Here is an 18,795-nt window from a genome sequence, read left to right on the forward strand (position 1 = left end):
GGGGCGAGGGGAAACACAACGCCATTCATAGGGGGTGGCCCAAGGGCTGCAGGTACAATGCGGCATCTGTAGTACATATTTCTCTCTGCATGTTTTATTGTAACGTAACTTAGAGTTTTAAAGCAACTTTATTTCTACATATACAAACTAAACTTGTTTTCTGTCGGTGCATCTTCGGAACCGATATTGAACAAAAAATTGCTGTGTTTGACAATATCGTGCACTGTAAAATGAGTGCTAATATTAACAAAGAGTACAGTTTTACAACAAAAATAGTACAGAGAGTAATCTTTAAACTCAAAACATACGTTTTACTTCATGATATCGATACTCAGTTGCCACTCGTGGGTTTCCTTGATTTTTGTAGTCTTATTTCGTTGACTAGTTTTTCAATATTTGGAGTTAATGTTTGAGAAACACTAGGTTTAAGAGCACACTTTAAATTGTGATCTGACAACTGGCTTCTCTGTTATGGTTTGGTTGTTTTTAAAATAGAAAAGAGTCGTTCACAGGCATACGAAGAGCCGAAAATACTCAACATCTTGCTGCAAACCTATGCAATTGGCGAAACTTTTTTTTTATAAAAAAAAGTCTATAAACTTCACACACATCCTTCTCATTTCCAAATTTATCTCTTAGTTCTCTATCACACTGTAAATCTATTAACTCTAATTGTAGGTCTGGATCAACGTTATCTGCAACAATGGAATATGGCGTGGTTAAAAGTTGAAAATCAGTTTCCAGACACGCCAAATTGTTAAATCTGGAATCAAATTCCAAATAAAGGTTTTTTTATGATTTTGACGTACCTATCAATATCCTCAGCCGTAACACTTTCAAACACTAAGCAGTTTTTGAAAATGTGAAATAGTTCTGTTCATGAACAGACGCTCCCACAGACACAATTTTATTTGAACAATTTCACTCTATCAAAGTTTTCTGTAGTTATTAAACCCTTTTCCTTGAGGGAAACTTTCATCAAATGACCTGTTAAATCTGCAAGAATGGCGAGGTCACAAATCCTTCTGTGATCTTGTAGTTCGCGGACTGGCACATTTTGTTACTCCATGAATGTAGCTATATCTTGTTGTAGTTGAAAAAACACATTGAGTACTTTGCCTTGACTAAGCCAGCGAACAGCGCAATAAGGCAAATCACCAAGGTCACTGTCACTTTCTGCTAGGAATTCCTTGAATTGACGATGATGTAAGGCCCTTGATCTTATGAGGTTAGTAATTCTAACCACTGCGGTCATTACATTGTTCAGTTTAATGCTTTTTGTACATTGATTTTCTAAATGTGTGATACAGTGAATTGGAACAAGTGTGCGAGCTATATTGAGAGTCTTCATTTTTTTTTTCCTGTTTTCACGGGGGATGACAAAATACCTTTTCAGAGCTACGAAAAATTTGATCATGCTAAGTGGTAATAACAAAAGTTTCTGACGCGCTAAGCGAGGAATTTTTATATAGATTTAATGTGAAACGGGACTTCGAATTTATGATGTGCTTAGCGAGAAAATATCTTCATGAATGCACTAATGAGGTTTCACTGTGTATATAATTCCTTCATTTCTAGTTTTATTTTTTCTTTCTGATATCTGTAACAATAGGCTCTCTCCCCCAAATTCTATAGTTTTTTTCTTTTGTTTTATCCACTTTTGGTTAATTCCCCTAGCTCAGGATTTTGGTGTTTGTGGCAGTCTTAATGCACACGTTCGTCTGGATACAACTACATTACACGACTGACCACTGTGGAAACACTTTTCGTAGGGTTGGAGTCAGGAAGTGCATTCTACTGTACAGTAAAACTGGGCTTTATTCACGTAAGTAATGGCCCAGGGTAATTGGAAAAAGGCCTGGAATTTGAAAGTTCCAGTTTGTTATTTATCTCAATTTTGTAGACGCAGAATGAAGCTATGGAAACAACTTGCTTTCCAGTATAATGTTCTTGTGCGGCTTGAGTATTACTATATTACTTTATAAAATTAACATAATACACGTTGCAGGTGAGCTTTTGGAACAGTAGCTATTACCTGCTGCCCTTATCTGCACCTTACCAACAAGTATGTCAGTAGCAGTAGTGTATCTCCATCTCGCTTTCTTCAGTCCCACTGTCCCTTCATCTGTTCATTACAGACGATGCAAAACCTTCATATAAAAATGTGCAGCGACAGCCAGGTAACTCTTGCTATTGCTAGATATCCAAGTTAAACATTAGAACCAGACATTATGAAATACATTCAGTAGAGTGTGTCGCGCACTGTTCATATGCCGACTGAATGAGCTTTAAGGAAATAGTTCTCCTATTGGACAAGACATTAGACAAAACATGTCTCTCTGGCACAAACTTCATCTCATGGCAATGATATCATAGCTCAGGGATAGGATGAAAATGACCCTAGCCTTAATTAGGTAATCGCCTAGTGTGTAAGTGGAAAACCATCTTCCAGGCTGCCAACTGTGGACTTCGACCTCTTCTTCTCTCAAATGTAATCGAACAGCTACGTTACTGTAACAGTATAGCCAACGTGCTTGATAAGTTCAGTATAAAAGGCTACAAAATCTTCATCTTCCACTATGGAAAAAGGCTGGAAATCTGCGGAAAACAACTGTGAAATTGGCTTATCCGGCCTCTGCTGTACATAATTTTCTTTTGTACTGGTAAAAGCTATGATACCAACTGTTGCTTCACTGCTCCACAGGTTGCAGTCTGTGACGAATGTCTGGAAGGGGCAGGTACATAAGATTGCACTTGGGATGGCTTTTCATGACCTGGTAATATTGGAGTACTATGGACACTCTGAGAACTACATGCACTGGTAGAATTTTGATAATTATCTTCATTTCCTAAAGAAGCTGCAGTATAGTCCGAGCAATAAACAAGATGAAACTCCTGCAACTGAAGCAACGTCAACCTCAGTCTACATAATCTTAGTGACGAATAATACAGTAATAATAATAATAATAATAATAATAGTTTCTGCTTGTTCCAGAAAAAATGTATCATTGAACGGACTAGATGATAAGAAACAAACTGTTTGTTTTATGCTACACGTGTATTCTGTTATGTATGTATGTTGGGTATTCAGCCCGAAGGCTGGTTTGATCCTCTGCAGCTGTCATAAATAGCTTAGGCGTCACTGAAGAGGCGTACTAGGAAAGTGAGGAGTGAGGTAGTTTCCCGTTGCTTTCCTCACCGAGCCAGCCGCTGCTATTACATATCAGTCTGCCAAGCCCACTGAAATGCATGCACCAATCGACCCTATGAGCGATATCTTCATACCATTCATAACGGACTGGCTGCATAAGCAATGGTATTACTAGCATCACTCATACCTCAGTCACTTTCATATTGTCAAAGCCAAGGATGAGACTGAGACAGGTCAATGAAAGTAACAAATTTGATATAGCCCATACAAGAAGACATAGTGCACTGTAAACACTACATCTCGCCAGCAAAGGCATAAGTCATGATATAAAAATAGGGTTTGCCTAGTAGCTCTCAGCACATATAGCAAGAGAATTACTAATATCGACGGCTAAGATTGAGATTGTAAAAACAAAATATTACTCTGCAATTTTGCCAGAACATTTTGGTTAAGCAAAGTTTGGTTAAGTGGGGTTCAACTGTATCTACAATAGAAGTCAAATTTCTTGCCGGTCCTTTCACCTCAGTTACGAGATTCACTGAGCGAGTTCTCGCATTTTGAGGAGGTATATGCAGTTTCCATTTCATGGCGTCTTTTCCAATAAAGTGAGTCACATTAAGCTGTCATTTTTGTTGGGTAGAGTCCCATTATCAAAATCTTGCTCATCCTGTATCTCCATGTCCTTTTCCAGCTCCAAATCATCTTCATGACATTCACGGTGATCTTCTTCAACAAAATATTCTGCAATCACGGCATTCTCTTCAGATTCCAGTAGTAATTTCAGCTCGTACTCTTGTTCACATTCGTAATTCATTTAGTTTCATTTCCAGCAGAAAGTAGCACGAGTACTAACTTTGGTCTGAGAGACCAAAATAAAGGAATTCATTGTAAGAACTTGTGCCAGCCACTTAACATTCATGTAACAGTAAGTAAACCGACCGATTTGAAGGTACCAATGAGTGAAGCGTAAGCGAAGCATGCGCACTAAAGTTACAGCAGAATAATTGGGTGGGCGGTCTTGGAGACCAGATGTTAGTACGGGAGGGTTAATAAGAGAAGAAAACATGAGAACTAGGTTGTCTCACAACTGGATGTCATGCTGAGGACAATGTTGTAAGGACCTGAAAGAAAAATGAATGGTTGAAACCACTACTGATTCATAAGTACAATGTCTTCATGGGAGGTGCAGATAACATTTAACACTTGTTCCAGACTGACCAGAAGGTACTGAAAACAAATGTTTTTCAAATCTCCCAGATATTTCATTATTTAATGCAAACATCCTGTACATAAGAACACTAATAAGCCTTTACCAAGGAGAGACTTCATGGTCAGTATAGTTAGGGGATTGCTAAATTAATAGTTCCCAATTTCAGATATGAGGCCAACAGGTCATGTAGGAGACCCCCTCTCATGCTCTGAAAAACTGCTACAGAACAATAATCGCTTATATGTTGTGTGTTTGCAAGAGTAGTAGTAGTAATAGTAGTATACATTCTCGTGTCCAGAATGAACTAGTGCACAATCGTGGAGTAAAAAGAAAGATCCACCCAAGTGATGCTGAGTGAAATGTACAAGTGGTAGCGTACAATTGTATGTATTGTATATTTTTTCGAGATAACTGTATTATGAACTATACAGGTTACTATTTACTATGAACTGGTGCTCTTTTTGTATGTCATTTCTTTAATTTGACCTAAATATAAATGTATTATATTTAGCAAAACTATTGCAAAAATAAATAATATAAACAAATTAAATATATTTTTGGTCTTACGTTTTTTGGATGATAAATAATCGCTTTAGTATAATCATCATCTTATTCCTTGTACTTTTGGCGCAATTCATTCTAAGAGTCTGCAATACCGGTAGCTACTACAGCATAAATGACTGCCACTTCGAGGGTTAAGTTATCTATAAGGGGAGTGTTAAGGGCTTCAGTCCTCAAAGTACTTCCTCATATATTCCAGTCTTCCTGCCCCTTCTGGTGTTGACTATATTAGTCTGAGTTTCCTTCTTGTGAGTGTGAAGCAGAAGTGTCTCTCCTCGACTTAGTCTTTTGTTTCATTTTTCTTACCTCTTGTGTCTTCTGGTGTAAAGTTAATTTCCTTGAGATCCTCCTTTTTTTTGGAGGTGTCCTGGGTTAATTTTAGTGCTTAACCTAGCTTGTTTGTTCTTATTTGTATCAAGGTTTTTTGTTTAGGTTTGTTATTACTTCTCAGAGATATTTCAATTGGCTGAGAATTTTTATTATCATTTCTAGTTATTTTCGTTATATTGGTTTTTGGAGCATGATTTTTGTCTTTTTAAATGATAATTTGGGGCAAATTGTAGTTGCAATGTTCTTCAATTCTAAAATGTGTTTTACCTTTGTCTGTCAGATGCTGGTAATGCCAAGTCATCAGTGAAACCCAGGCAGTTTTTTCTGCCTATTTTTATTTTTTATTTTACTTTTTTGTGCATGTGTTTAACCATCCCATTACCATTTCTAGAGCATAATTGAACGGTAGTGGTTATAGTCAGTCACTTCAATATTTTCCTGTTCCCAAATGTTGCTGATAATTTGCCCTTAAATTTCATCTTTGACTTGGTTGTTGTGAGGGTCAATTTCATCATATTTATTCATTTGGGGTGTAGTCCATGGTGTCTTAGAATTGTTAGTAGAGATTTCCTGTGGATGCATCCATATGTTTTGTTATGTCTGTAAATGTTACCACCCTATCTCTGTCCAGCTTCGTGGCTAAATGGTTAGCGGGCTGGCCTTTGATCACAGGGGTCCCAGGTTCGATTCCCGGCAGGGTCGGGAATTTCAACCATCATTGGTTAATTTCACTGGAATGGGGGCTGGGTGTATGTGCTGTCTTCATCATTTCAGCCTCATCATGAAGTGCAGGTCACCTACGGGAGTCAAATCAGAAGACTTGCACTTGGCGAGCTGAACTTGTCCTCAGACACTTCTGGCACTAAAAGCCATACGCCATTTCATTTTGCCATATCTCTTTGTCTTCTCCTGTTGTAATCCATTATTAGCTTGAGACTCGTGATCAGGTCAGGTCAGCCCTTCCAGCCAAGGTCTGAAACGTCCCTCGTATTCTCCTAGTTCCTGCTGGACTTGTAAACTGATTCTGGGCACCGGGCAAGTTGGCCGTGTGGTTAGGAACATGCAGCTGTGAGTTTGCATCCGGGAGGTAGTGATTCGAACCCCACTGCTGCAGCCCATAAGATGGTTTTCTATGGTTTCCCATTTTCACACCAGGCAAATGTTGGAGCTGTACCTTAATTAAGGCCCCGGCCGCTTCCCATCCGTACGCCTTTCCTGTCCCATCGTCACCATAAGACCTATCTTTGTCAGTGCGACGTTAAACTGCTAGCAAAAAAAAAAAAAACCTGATTCTGTTGAGAGTGATTCTTGAAAGGATTTTGCATGTTATTTCTAGTAGTGAAATTTCCTTGTTGTTAGGATCGGTTTTGTCTGGTCTTTTGTGTAGTGGGTGGATGGCTGATGACGGTCTTATGGTGTTCTGGTGTTTTTTCTCTAATCCATATGTTGACAAGCTGTTGATGAAGGGCAATTTTTACTGATTTTTCTGCATATTTCCAGATCTCTACAAAGGCCTTTCCTATCCCATCGTTGCCATAAGACCTATCTGCGTCGGTGGGGTGTAAAGCCACTAGCAAAGAAAGATATTTTATTGTGGCGTGCTTATTATTTCTGGTGGTGATGGTAGAATTGGTGTTGGTGTCATTTTAAGAAGTTATGTCGGTTCCTAGCAATTCAGGAGTTTGGGAGATATTTGGCTGTGATTGCCTCATTGTCTTGTTATTGGCCATTGACCATTTTCTTCCTTCATTAGTAGGGTTGAGGAATTAAATTTTCGGAGTTTCTTCTTGAAGCTTTTGTAGTAACCTCTCTATTTTATTTTGTTGAATTCCTTTTCAGTTAAGTTCAGTATATTATTATGGTGGTGTCTCTTTATTCTCCTTAAGCTTTGGGTGGTTTCCTATCCTTAACAAGATTTTTGATGGAGATTTCTGGTTTTAGGGATATGTGAAATAGCCATGCATGATGCGTTTTTCTCTTGTCGCATTCGCTGTTCCGTCATTGACACTTTGTACAGTCCTGAGGCCAATTCTTCTACAGTTTATGGTTGTCGACTACGGTCTTCAAGTTTGTTTTTTTTAAAAGTTTTTTTAAGGTCCATTTGTCTTTTATATTTAGGGGCTTGGTTTTGTACTTTCTTTTGGGGAGTTAATTTAATTTTAATTTTTACTATATGGTGATCCGAACCTATGTCTGTTCCTCGGAAGACTTGATGTAAATCTTGTTGTGGTGGTATTTGTTTATAAAGACATGATATTGTTTCCATTCTTCTTTAGTGTGGTCAGAGTGTCTGTGTTTTGAGCTTTTGAGTTTTTCTCTTAATATATGTGGATTTGTACATTAGGCTATGGTTTCTACAGAGATAGAGGAGTCTTTGGCCAGTTTTGTTTACTCCGTTTTGGGTGGCTTAGTTTCCGATGTTGCAGTATCTTCTTTCTCTGTGTAGTCTAGTGTTGAAATCTCAGATTAATGGTTTTGCATGGTTTTATGGTCTGGTGGAGTGGGTTCCAAAACTTGTTTCCTTATTGTCTTGAGTTATTTTTATTATTAGTGGGAGTGTTGACATTTGTTATAGTATAGATTTTATTAGATGCCTATCTAGTGAGTGTTGAGATTCTTGATGATTATGATTTGAAATCTAATATGGAATTTATTCTTTTAAGGCTTACCAGAAAGCCTGTTCCAGACCCTGGGATTTTTTTTTATCCCTTTCTTCCCCGGTATAGCTTTGTAAAGCCTGTGTCCTTAACCCGTTGGCATTATTTGACAGCCTGTGGTCACAAGCAGTGTTTTGGAGCAAGAATCAAATTATGCGTTCAGCTCGCCGTGACACAATGTCTCGCTTATCTTCATATATTAGATTCACTTTGCAATACGAGTTCTCATAATGCACACTGCAAGGAACTAGAGGCATGAAAAGGAACCAGCTATTTCGGATTGTCCATAATTATTACGGATTTCACCTCACGATTAAGGCATTACAGTCAAAGGAGTAATGATTACGGAAAAGCAATATTATCACGAAAAATAATTTTTCACAAAAAAAGTTTCATTGTTTGGAGCATTACTGCTCAGCCCATCTTGTTTTTATGCTGAAAGGTATTCATTATTCATGGATGAGGGCAGCAGAGATTTGAGTCTCATTAAGATTGTTGCTATCTGTCATTAATGGAGAAACCACCAAAAGAGGATAAGTGAGTGACCCTGCCAATTTTGTGGCCATGTATGTTGAATACCTAGCCCTAATTGTGGATGAGATGGAGTAGAAGTTTTCCTGTATGATGGTGACTGTGTATGAGGGCGAAGACTAGGCCATTGTCTTTGTGTCCTCTTTCTGTTGCCGTCTTCCAATGCTGATCTGTCTTTGTTCTTATTATGTGTATTTGTGTACATACTCTCTATATGACTCTGTACTGAAGTAGTGTTAATTTATCAATAATTTGTGGTAGTAAATTCAGTTGATTTATTTATGAACTAGAAACAGATGATTTTTTCTTTCTCTACCAATTCTTTATCCTTTATTGATGGAAGACCGCAGTCAAAATTTCTGGGTTTACTTGATTCATTGTGTATATTTGCTGTATATTTACATTCTTTTAAGTTGCTGCCCTCCATTCTTGTTATCTTCCTAAGCTGAGCCTTTATCATTATAATTTCCTTAACAGTTTTTTTTTAGCTATGTTCCACAATCAAATGTTGTACGAACGTAAACTGACAGTGAGAATGGATCGTGTGGATCACAAATCTGAAGGTCCTCCAAAATTACCAGAAGGATTGAGAAGTATTGGTATGGGTCTAGGAGCTGGAGGAACTCCTCTTCAAGATGTTGCTAGTAAGTTCCTGCTAAGTTTCATAAGCTTAGAGAAGATAGGCATATAAGAAGTTTGGTTGTCCTGCATATATGATCCTATTCTGCTATTTGTGTATTGTAACGTGTCTCTCAACATTAAGACGGCAGAGTTTACGAGCCTGCGAGAATAGCCCAAGTACCCTTGGAAAAAGAGTTAGAAAAAAACATCAGATTGGAAGAGCTAGAACCTGTTAGATGGATAGGGTTAAGACCGACATAGCAGCCTGGGGAGGAATTGCTTAATGTGTATAGACCTTTCTGTTAGATGAGTGGGTTGTCGTCTTCCAGATCTCAAGATAGCAGGTTCAAACATGGCAGGTGTAGTCTTTTTTTTGATGGGCGAAAAAGTCCATTCAACACGCCATTTCGTACGATGACAGCATGTAAAAGATATCTGGTGATGTATTTGGTGTTGATCTGACAAAGTTAATTAAAACTCTGCCATAGGCGGCAAAGAGGGATTAAGTTTACTCTGTCATCTATTAGGCTTACAGTAAAACGCCGTCGAAATTGACGAGCTGGCAGGCAGATGGTGTCAAATTAAAATGCATCCAATAGCTGGCGCCATGCGATTATTCTTGTTGCTGCTTTTTTTATCAGCAAAGTGGTTGCATCTTACTACCTGGAATTGTAAAATGATGATGAGGAATAACAGAAATATCGAGATATATCGTGGCCCGTCACCTACCGCTAGCGAGCGCTCTACGAGATTTCTCGGGGCCCGTCACACATTGCTGACCGGATGCTTGAGCTTGTCACACATCCTGTGGACTGGACATCTTTCTACTAAGCATACTAGGGTGCACTTGATTATAAAAATGTACGTAAATATTAAACCAGTTAAGATTTTATCTTTAAAGTTGGGATGAGTACTCAACCAATGCCCCTAGTAGTACTTCAACATATCTAAGATAAGCAAGCAAATGCGTGTTAATTCAACAAATCATTAAACTTTACATCATTGTTGTCGTCGTCAGAGTCGCTTGAATACATAAGCACACTATGTAAATTACGGCGTGTAGAGGCTTGTATATGACTTCGACTATCACTCTCACATTCAGTTTCCACTAATTCATTATCACTATATCCATTTGATCGATCATCGGCATCCTTATAGTCGTCAGTTAACACCGTATTCTGTGGGTGCTCCATCTTGTCATTGACTGAACCAGCAGAAAGAAAGTCGACGTTTCGAAACGAAATTAAAGAATAAAAGAGGCCAAGAATAAAAGAAAAGTGGCAGATATACATCTACGATTTATTCTGCTCAGTGTGCAAGTTCGAAATAGTTCAATATATGGTCAAGAGATGTCACAGGAAGACCGAAAACAATGTTGTGAATAAAACCGAGATATCTCGGGGCCCGTCACCTACCGCTGGCGAGCGTACTACGAGATTTCTCGGGGCCCGTCACCCATGTGTTAAAAACCCTACTTAGCTTTTTTTCCAGGGACCTGCATTTTTAACCTTAAATGGTGGTTTTCTTTAGATCGAGTTTTCAGTAGAAAGCACACTTTTCAGTAATCTGAGCCTGTATTAACATAAGTTGCACTACCACACATTTTCACAATAACAGGGATAAACCAAGGAGACCTTCTGACCCTAACTTGGCAGGTTTGATCCTGGCTCAGTCCGGTGGTATTTGAAGGTGCTCAAATGAGTCAGCCTCGTGTCGGTATATTTACTACTTTTATTTATTATTGTGATGGGTGTAGTAATGAAATCTGTTAGAAGGGAAGGACATGGAGATATCAAAGCCTTCACATTTGCAGATGATGTTGCGATCTGGAGTGACTCAGAGGAGGAATTGGGAGAGAGGATGCGAAGCTGGAATTAGTAGTTTAAGAAATATGGTTTAAACATCAATAAGACGAAGATGGTGGTGGTGAAAGTGTACGGGGAAGGAACAGAACCAATAGTCATGTTTAATAAAACCCAACTGGACAGCGTTCCAGTTTTCAGATGCTTGGGTATTTTTTAGTGTTCTATCAAATGACAACCTAGCAAAACATGAAGTGAACAATCAAATCAGTAAGGCAACACAATTTTACCACTAGGTAAGACACCTGCTGTGGGATGAGCAAATACCTATGAAAACAAAAATTACATTGTACAAGTCCTTTTATACACCAATTCTTACATACAGTCTCGAAACCACAACACTGACCAATAGAGATAACTCCAAACTCCAGGCAGCTGAAATGAAATTCCTATGCACTATGATCCAGAAAACCAGGAAGGACAAGTTTAAGAATGAGAAAATTAGAGACTTGGGAATAGATGATCACATCAATAAGATTCAGATATCAAGACTGAAGTGGTTTGGTCACATGATGAGGATGCCAGTTTACAGAACTGCAAGAAAGGAATTTGACAGAAAAGTAGAAGGAAGACGACCTGTGGGAAGGCCATGAAGGAAATGGATAGATTTAGTTAAGAACGATGTACTGCTGAGAGGTCATGATTGGGACAAGTAGGTGGAGGAGGAATGGTACAAGGACAGGATGAGATGGAGTAGGCTCATATACCACACCCTTGAAACTGGAGATGGTTTACGAGGAGGATGATGATGATGATGATGACTTAAAAAGAACTCATGCATGGCAAAATTCCAGCTCCTTGGCGTCTCTGTAAACTGTAAAAGTAATTAGTGGCACATAAAGCCAATAACATTATCATACCTGCCAACTTTCCCAATTTAGGCGGGAGACTCCCAATTTTCGACAGTTTTTTCCGCCTCCTAATTATATTATTTCCTCCCGATTTTGCGTGATTTTTTTTGTGAATTCAAATTTTTTTTTTTTCATATCTCACCATTTCAGCTTTCTTACGCCAGGTGTCAGAAGTCTTTTGCTCATTGGCCGCTTTGAAATGAAATACAGACTTTTATTAATGCGAGAAATGTGCACGAATATGTGATGTTTTTGGTCTTGGGTGTTCATTGAAACCTGTATATTGCATATCGATTGTCAATCTCTCGTTCTCACGTACTACGTTAAGCCTAGGTCACACTTGGCGATATTCTCGTTGCTAGTTCTAGTTGCGAGTTCTCGCTGATAGTAAAATCGCTACGAGAATTTGTCACATTACAAAGACTCAAGCGAGGTTGTGTATAGAGGTACAAGCAGCGATAACATTGTTTTTCTGCATTTCAGTAGACTAGTTTGCTGAGTTTTGTGTAATTTTCGTGGTGTTTTATAATGTCGTCTGTTGTATTGCGGTGTGATGTTATAAGACGTTTGTTGAGACTTAGTGCATGAGGTCAGTTGTAAATTATTGATAGTATTGATGAAAGAAAGTCCCACTGAGCCTCATACTTACGTAAAACCTCCAGAAATGTTATCTGATCGCCTGACCACTTTGTATTAGGTACACATTCTAAATGATAACACTGGAAAGTAGATTTAAGGTGTTTTAAGCTAAAACTTCTCGCTACTGTGCACTTCCTGTATCAGCGATTACGCTGTCACACAAGGCGATGAGTCGCTGCGTGATGATCTCATGACTAACTAGCAGCGAAAAAAGTTAAACATGTCCAACTCTTCTCGCAGCGATTTTCCTTCTCGCTGGCTTTTCGGCGAGTAGCAATTTTCACAATGGGCGATTTAAACAGCGAGTACTCGTTGCTAGCTGACTTGCTGCTATAAAGTCGCCAAGTGTGACCTAGCCTTTAGTGTTTCACATCAGTCTAGTCCAGTCTAGTCGATTCTAGAGACTAGTCGCTAGATATGGAGTCTTTTTAGTAGTTTAGTGACAGAATTTCAATTATAACGGCTAGTGACTTTTTGAGAGATTTTAGGAGCCATTTGGAGACAATTCTGACTAATTTTAATTTATCTCAATATAAATAAAATAACTGTCTGTACATTGCTCAGAATTTAAAAAGAATGATATTTCGCTACCAGTCGTGACCACAGTAACGAGGAGAATTGCACGTTTTAATTTTTCGTAATGTCTCTCTGCATGTACGCGCAACACGAGAAAACGGCTGAAGTGATTTTAATGAAAATCGGTGTATAAAGTCGGGTAATAAGTCGCTACAATCTAGGCCACAAATAATTATATTCACGCTGAGTGAAATGGTAGTTTAGGTGAAGGCCTAAAATTTAATACTCAATTATTTATGTTATTGGCCCTATCGATAAATACTACATGAAGTTATATATAATTTATATCTTATTAAATTTGTACCATACTGGCAGTGATCAGAGATATTCATGAATTAAGATCTTTTGTTGCCGAGTCCATATCAGCGCAGAGGTAGGAGAAAATGGGTGAACATAATATAATGAAAATCATTGGGTGAAGTTGGGTAATAAGAAACTACCGTCTAACAAATAATTTTATTCACCCTGTTTGAAATGGTAGTTTAGGGGAAGGTGCCAAAAATTTAATTTTTAATGAGGCCTACCTATCTTATTGGTCATATCAAAAAGTACTACATAACAAAAGTTATAAGAGTACAATTTCTGATTATTTATGTCTTCAGTTTTACCGTACAAACTATAATAATATTGGTGGTGATAGTGATAAAATTGTGAAGATGATTAAGAATGAGAAAAAATTCATGAAAGAAAGGACGACTCGCTTTACATTAGATGCTGTAATATCACAGATTCGGAAGAAAACTAAATGTGAAGGCCTGCGACATAGAAAGCTCATAAAATTGATCAACAATAACATTACATTGACCATTGTTTGTTGAGATGAGCTTTGTGTGTTCTGCTGCCATTTATTTTCAATAGATTACTGCTGTGTAGGTGCGTATCGAGTATAACAGCCTGCCTGAATATTGGTGGAAAGTAGCTGGCGAGTTAGAGATCTCTCTTCTTTAGCGTGCCATTCCTCTGCTTAAAATTTTCTTATAATACTGGTACATAGCACACTGGATCATCATAGTATTCCAGCTGTTCGATCCCTACTCTGAGGCAGTGATTGGAATGAGCAGTGTGCACAATTCAATGGAATAATTACACAAGAGTGTTCGCAGTTGTTTGCGGCCTGGTCATTCTAGCTCTGAAACTTTGAACCGTTAGATCGACATCATAGTACTTATTAAAATTAAAAAATTCTTTTATTTACAACCACCTGTTCAATACATTACAATACACTGAATTATGATATAATCGTGAAGTGTCTTAAATAATGGGACATGTTTCGTTCGGCATAGCGGAAATCATCAGCTGTTACTGCACAAAAACTAGGTCAGGGCCCTGAGCTTAAAAATGATCAAAATAGTATACTCATACCAAAAGAGTAACCATGTTGTAATAGAAAAGGTGATTATATAACATTAGACTTAGATTGTAACAAAAGACTGTATGTGCGAATTAAAAACATGTATTTGTTGTGGAATGCAGTAACGATGGCAATCTGTGAAATTAAAACAATCATGGGGTTATTACAAGTATGACAATATATACTGTGGACATTAAAATATACATCAATGCATGAAGCGTGGATTAATTATTGTGAGGATGGAGTTTCTTCCAATTATGTAAAACCAAGAGTATTAGAGTTCATTGAATTATCGCGAGTCCAAGTTGAACCAGTCAAAAGGCTCATGACAAACTAAGATTGATGTGTGACATGAACTCCAATTGTTGCAAATTCCACATGAGAGACAATCTTGATGCCAAAAAGAAATTACACAAGTTAAACCAATATTCACGCACTAGCAATAAAACTAGAATTGTATGTAACGTAGAACACCAAATAATGGACTCGTTAAAGAGTAACGACGATCTTGAATACAGGGAGAGTTCTAGCAATCCTTAGGTGAAAGAGACCAGATTATGGCACAGAAAGGAGTTTGAAATCTGAAATGTAAGAAAAGGGGGAAAGGAAGTTGACAACGGAAGATGAAAAGGAAAAGAAAAATTGAAAGAGGAAGCTTACCCCCTGGGACTGGCATGCAGTGGCTGCGTGAAGCAAACTGCAGAGTAGCTTTATTAGTGCTTCTATTTTTGTACGTGTGTATACGTAGAGGTGGGGAGTGAGTCGTGAGGAGGAGGGACGATAGATTTCTTGGCGGGTCGTATGTGTGTGGAGGGGGTGTAGCATGAAGGGATAGTAGAACGGTAGCTGTTGTTACAGAAGAAATGTTATTAGCTGTTTTAGTTAAAAATATTCAAAGTTATTTTCATTTATATTGAAAAGGGAGTAGTTCTGGAATTTTTTTCCACTCTTGAACCTTAAATATCTGAAGTATCATTTAAATTTTGATTTCCGTTAAAATGCTGGTCTAAGAATATGTAAATGTTCTCAAACTCTGTCGTCAGTTTACTTTTATTGATGTATTTTAAGATTGTAAGGTCTTTTTCAATTGTAAAACTGTGACCAGTCTCTTCCATATGGGTGTACTCATGGCAGAATACTTATGTTTTGAAGCGTTGTAATGTTTACTGTATCTGCTCAAAAAGCTACGTCCAGTCGTGTCCCATTTGCAATCACTCATTTGCGATCACAGCTAAAGTTGTCCCATTTGCGATCAATTCCATTACAGTGGAAATCAAGAATGTGAAGAAGGACCCGTTCGTGTCCCATTTGCGACCACTGTAAAATTATCAGCAGCCTATCAGGGTTTTCCAATGTCCATGCAGCAGGGGGACTGCTAATTAGGGTATACTCCACACAGCCTCTCTCTTGAAGGGTTTTTTTGAGGTAATATTAGTCTAAAGTTTTTAACATACTGTAATTATTCCAGCTATAGTCATCCATCATTGATGTAGCTTTTGTTATGTTATCTGCGTGCTTACTTACGACATGCAGGTCACTGAGATGAAGAAAGGCAAGCCTTGTGCTTTATGTATTGAATATTCTTACAGAAATTTACGGAGAAATCAGACATGTTTGGTTACATGGGTTTTTTTTATTGCTCGCTTCACGTAGCACCGACACAATTAACCTTTTCATTGCTGAGATAAATTCTCTTTTGTAAAAGCCCTGTGCTGAATTATTTTTAATAATTAACTTCAATACATAAAAGTCGGAAATAAGATGGAAAAAACCAGAGAGTTCTTGCCTGCCTGCCTGCTTGTCATATATTTTTGTACTAAATATGGAAGGTCCTAAACTGATCTTTCTAACACAAAATTAGCTATATGTTGCTCAGGAAATTCAATGTTGTCCAACGTAAAAGGCCAAGAATTGAACAAAAATCGAACTAATAATTAAAAATAACTGTAAAAAGCTCAACTTACATGTTTCAATGGCTACAGGTGGTCCTAGCTGTCCACTTCCAAGCACCGATATATATAACTAAACTGAAGACAATAACTTCAGGGGTGTCTAAAATGAGTAAAAATGTATCTAAATATTTTATGGTAAAATATTATTCAAGATAAAACACTGAGAATGCATTAAAAATTCCTATACATCTTGGTTTGATATCAAAATAAAAAATGGTCCAGACCAGTTAATCAAGGGTTGTACAAAACTGGTAATTCCAAAACTGTGGGTAGCCTACATTTTTTTCAAATCACATGTCTTCTTTGGAAGTGTTCATTCGCACGAAACTACTTCATCTCCTTCAGTACCTTACTAAGGTATGGCAGTTTCTGTAGCAGGGTTCGCATTTTTCACACACATATATCTACTTTCTTTCCTCTTTTTCTCTCCAAGCGTGGTGTTTGCATGCGCATGGCAGCACCTGGCAGGAAATCTCTTCTTCGGGGTGGGTGGTACAGGGGAAGGAAAATGTCTGACAGTCTAAGCGGCTTCTCTTTCTCATGCTTTGCACAAGTGGTTGGACAACTTCTGTACTTTCATTATAATCGATGTCATCACTATCATCATTATTTTCAAAATCACTAAAATCGGAATATTCATCTTCCGATTCTAATGTGGATAGCACTCTTACAACCTCGGATTTGTTAAGATCGCGTGCTTTACTGGCTGTCGACATACTGTAGCTTACTCATCCCTGACGCGGGCCTCACTGCTAGCTTGCACGCCAGGCATTCTGCAGAGCAGCTCGTAAAGCAAAGTGTCTTATCTCAATAACTCATGAATGAATCAACAGATTGTCATTTCGTAAGCTCCTATCTACTGCAGAGAGATGCGTGTATCCGCCCACGGAGTTTGAATGACTTCTTATGTCAACATTGGGAGTATTGCGTTGCTAAAAGTTAGAAGAATGTCACGCTCGCAATATTACGGGCGCAGCAGAGCAGCAGTTGCTCTCCACGCTCGCAATATTGCGAGCGCAGCAATGAAAAAGGTTGAGGCACAGCCCCAGCATTTTCTTGTTGTTAAAATAGGAAACCACGGAAAACCATCTTCAGGGCTACCAATAATGGGATTCGAATTCACTATTTCCTGAATGCAATCTCATCTTTTCGTGCTATCATTAATTATAGATTTATCATTTCTTCAATTTATTTTAATCTCAACCTTTTCTTAACATTAAGTTCTGGAATCTTGTACGTCTAATCCGAGCGTACAATAAAAAATTATAATTTTATTTATACAGGTGAAAGTAGCCTGATTAGCCACGCACTACGGCTATAGAGCCAAGCTCTGCATTCGGGAAACGCGTGGGTTCGAACCCCACTGTCGGCTGTTCTCAGAATGGTTTTCTGTGGTTTAATGTTTTCACTTCCAGGCAAATGCTGTTACAGTTCCTATCCATAGGCCAGATATTGAGTCGTCCTACCCCTTACCCATTTTCATTCACCATGACACATTTCATCTTCATCAGCTGCCAGGAAGGGCATCCGGCCTTAGAAACATTCCGTATAAATTAATCTCATCTCATCCCGACCAAGTATCAAGAAACGAGACTATGGGGTAGACATACATACATACAGATAGATGAAAGTAGGCTAATTATATTTTGAGCAGCTGTTTAGTTAAGGTGCCAGTAAGAATGTTTAAACAGTTTAAGCAGTAATAGTGTCCACTATTGTATAAGAAAGTGTAAGTTAACTGTTAAGTTTGAGATGAGCTACAATTGTTTCAAAAAAGGGTAGCGCTATCCAAGAAGCAAAGTGTTACAGTAAAATCCTTTGTTTTGAAATTGGAAAGTGTAAAATTCAACGATTTTAATACGCCCATTTTTGTCCTACTTCTTAAAACTCATTTAACCGCCTTTACATCCGGCTGCATGGCAAAATGGTTAGCGTGCTAGCCTTTGGTCACAGGGTTCCTGGTTTCGATTCCGGGCAGGGTCGGGAATTTTAACCACAACTGGTTAATTCCCGTGTGTGGGGACTGGGTGTATGTGCCGTCTTCATCATTATTTCGTCTTCGTCACGATGTGCAGGTCATCTACGGGAGTCAGATCAAAAGACCTCCGCCAGACGTCTCCGGAGGCCACACGACATTTCATTTTCATTTCACTGCCTTTACACCCGCAACCATCTGGTAACTGTAAATAAAATGTTCATTTGAGTCCTGTTTATTCTGTCAGTCTCAATATTAACGCATCAGTCTCAAACGGTGTATCTAAGTAATTTAATGAGTTTCAACATACGTATGTAGTTCCGCCAGTAACTTCAGGGATGTCTTCCAGTACCAGTTCTTCAGTACGGAATTCCCTCACAGTAACCTGACTCTTGTATGTCACTGATAAGAGCGATCACAAATGGAACAATGCTTAACCCGTCAAAAATAAATTAGTCTTGTATTCTACCTGAGTGATCGCAAATGGGATGACACCCGTCCAGTCTGCTCGATATAAGTAAACCCGTA

General features: G+C 38.4%; 1 protein-coding gene across 1 annotated transcript in view; it reads left to right on the top strand.

Annotated features, from left to right (window-relative positions):
- rump (rumpelstiltskin) overlaps positions 1-18,795 on the top strand; it is a 187,770-nt gene that overhangs the window by 95,890 nt on the left and 73,085 nt on the right. Inside the window, exon 6 of the mRNA XM_067137703.2 lies at positions 8,929-9,084. Coding sequence (XP_066993804.1) covers positions 8,929-9,084 — 156 coding nt within the window. The remainder of the gene's footprint in view (positions 1-8,928; positions 9,085-18,795) is intronic.

This window comes from Anabrus simplex, chromosome 1 (genome assembly GCF_040414725.1).
Source record: "Anabrus simplex isolate iqAnaSimp1 chromosome 1, ASM4041472v1, whole genome shotgun sequence".
NCBI classification, from domain to species: Eukaryota; Metazoa; Arthropoda; class Insecta; order Orthoptera; family Tettigoniidae; genus Anabrus; species Anabrus simplex.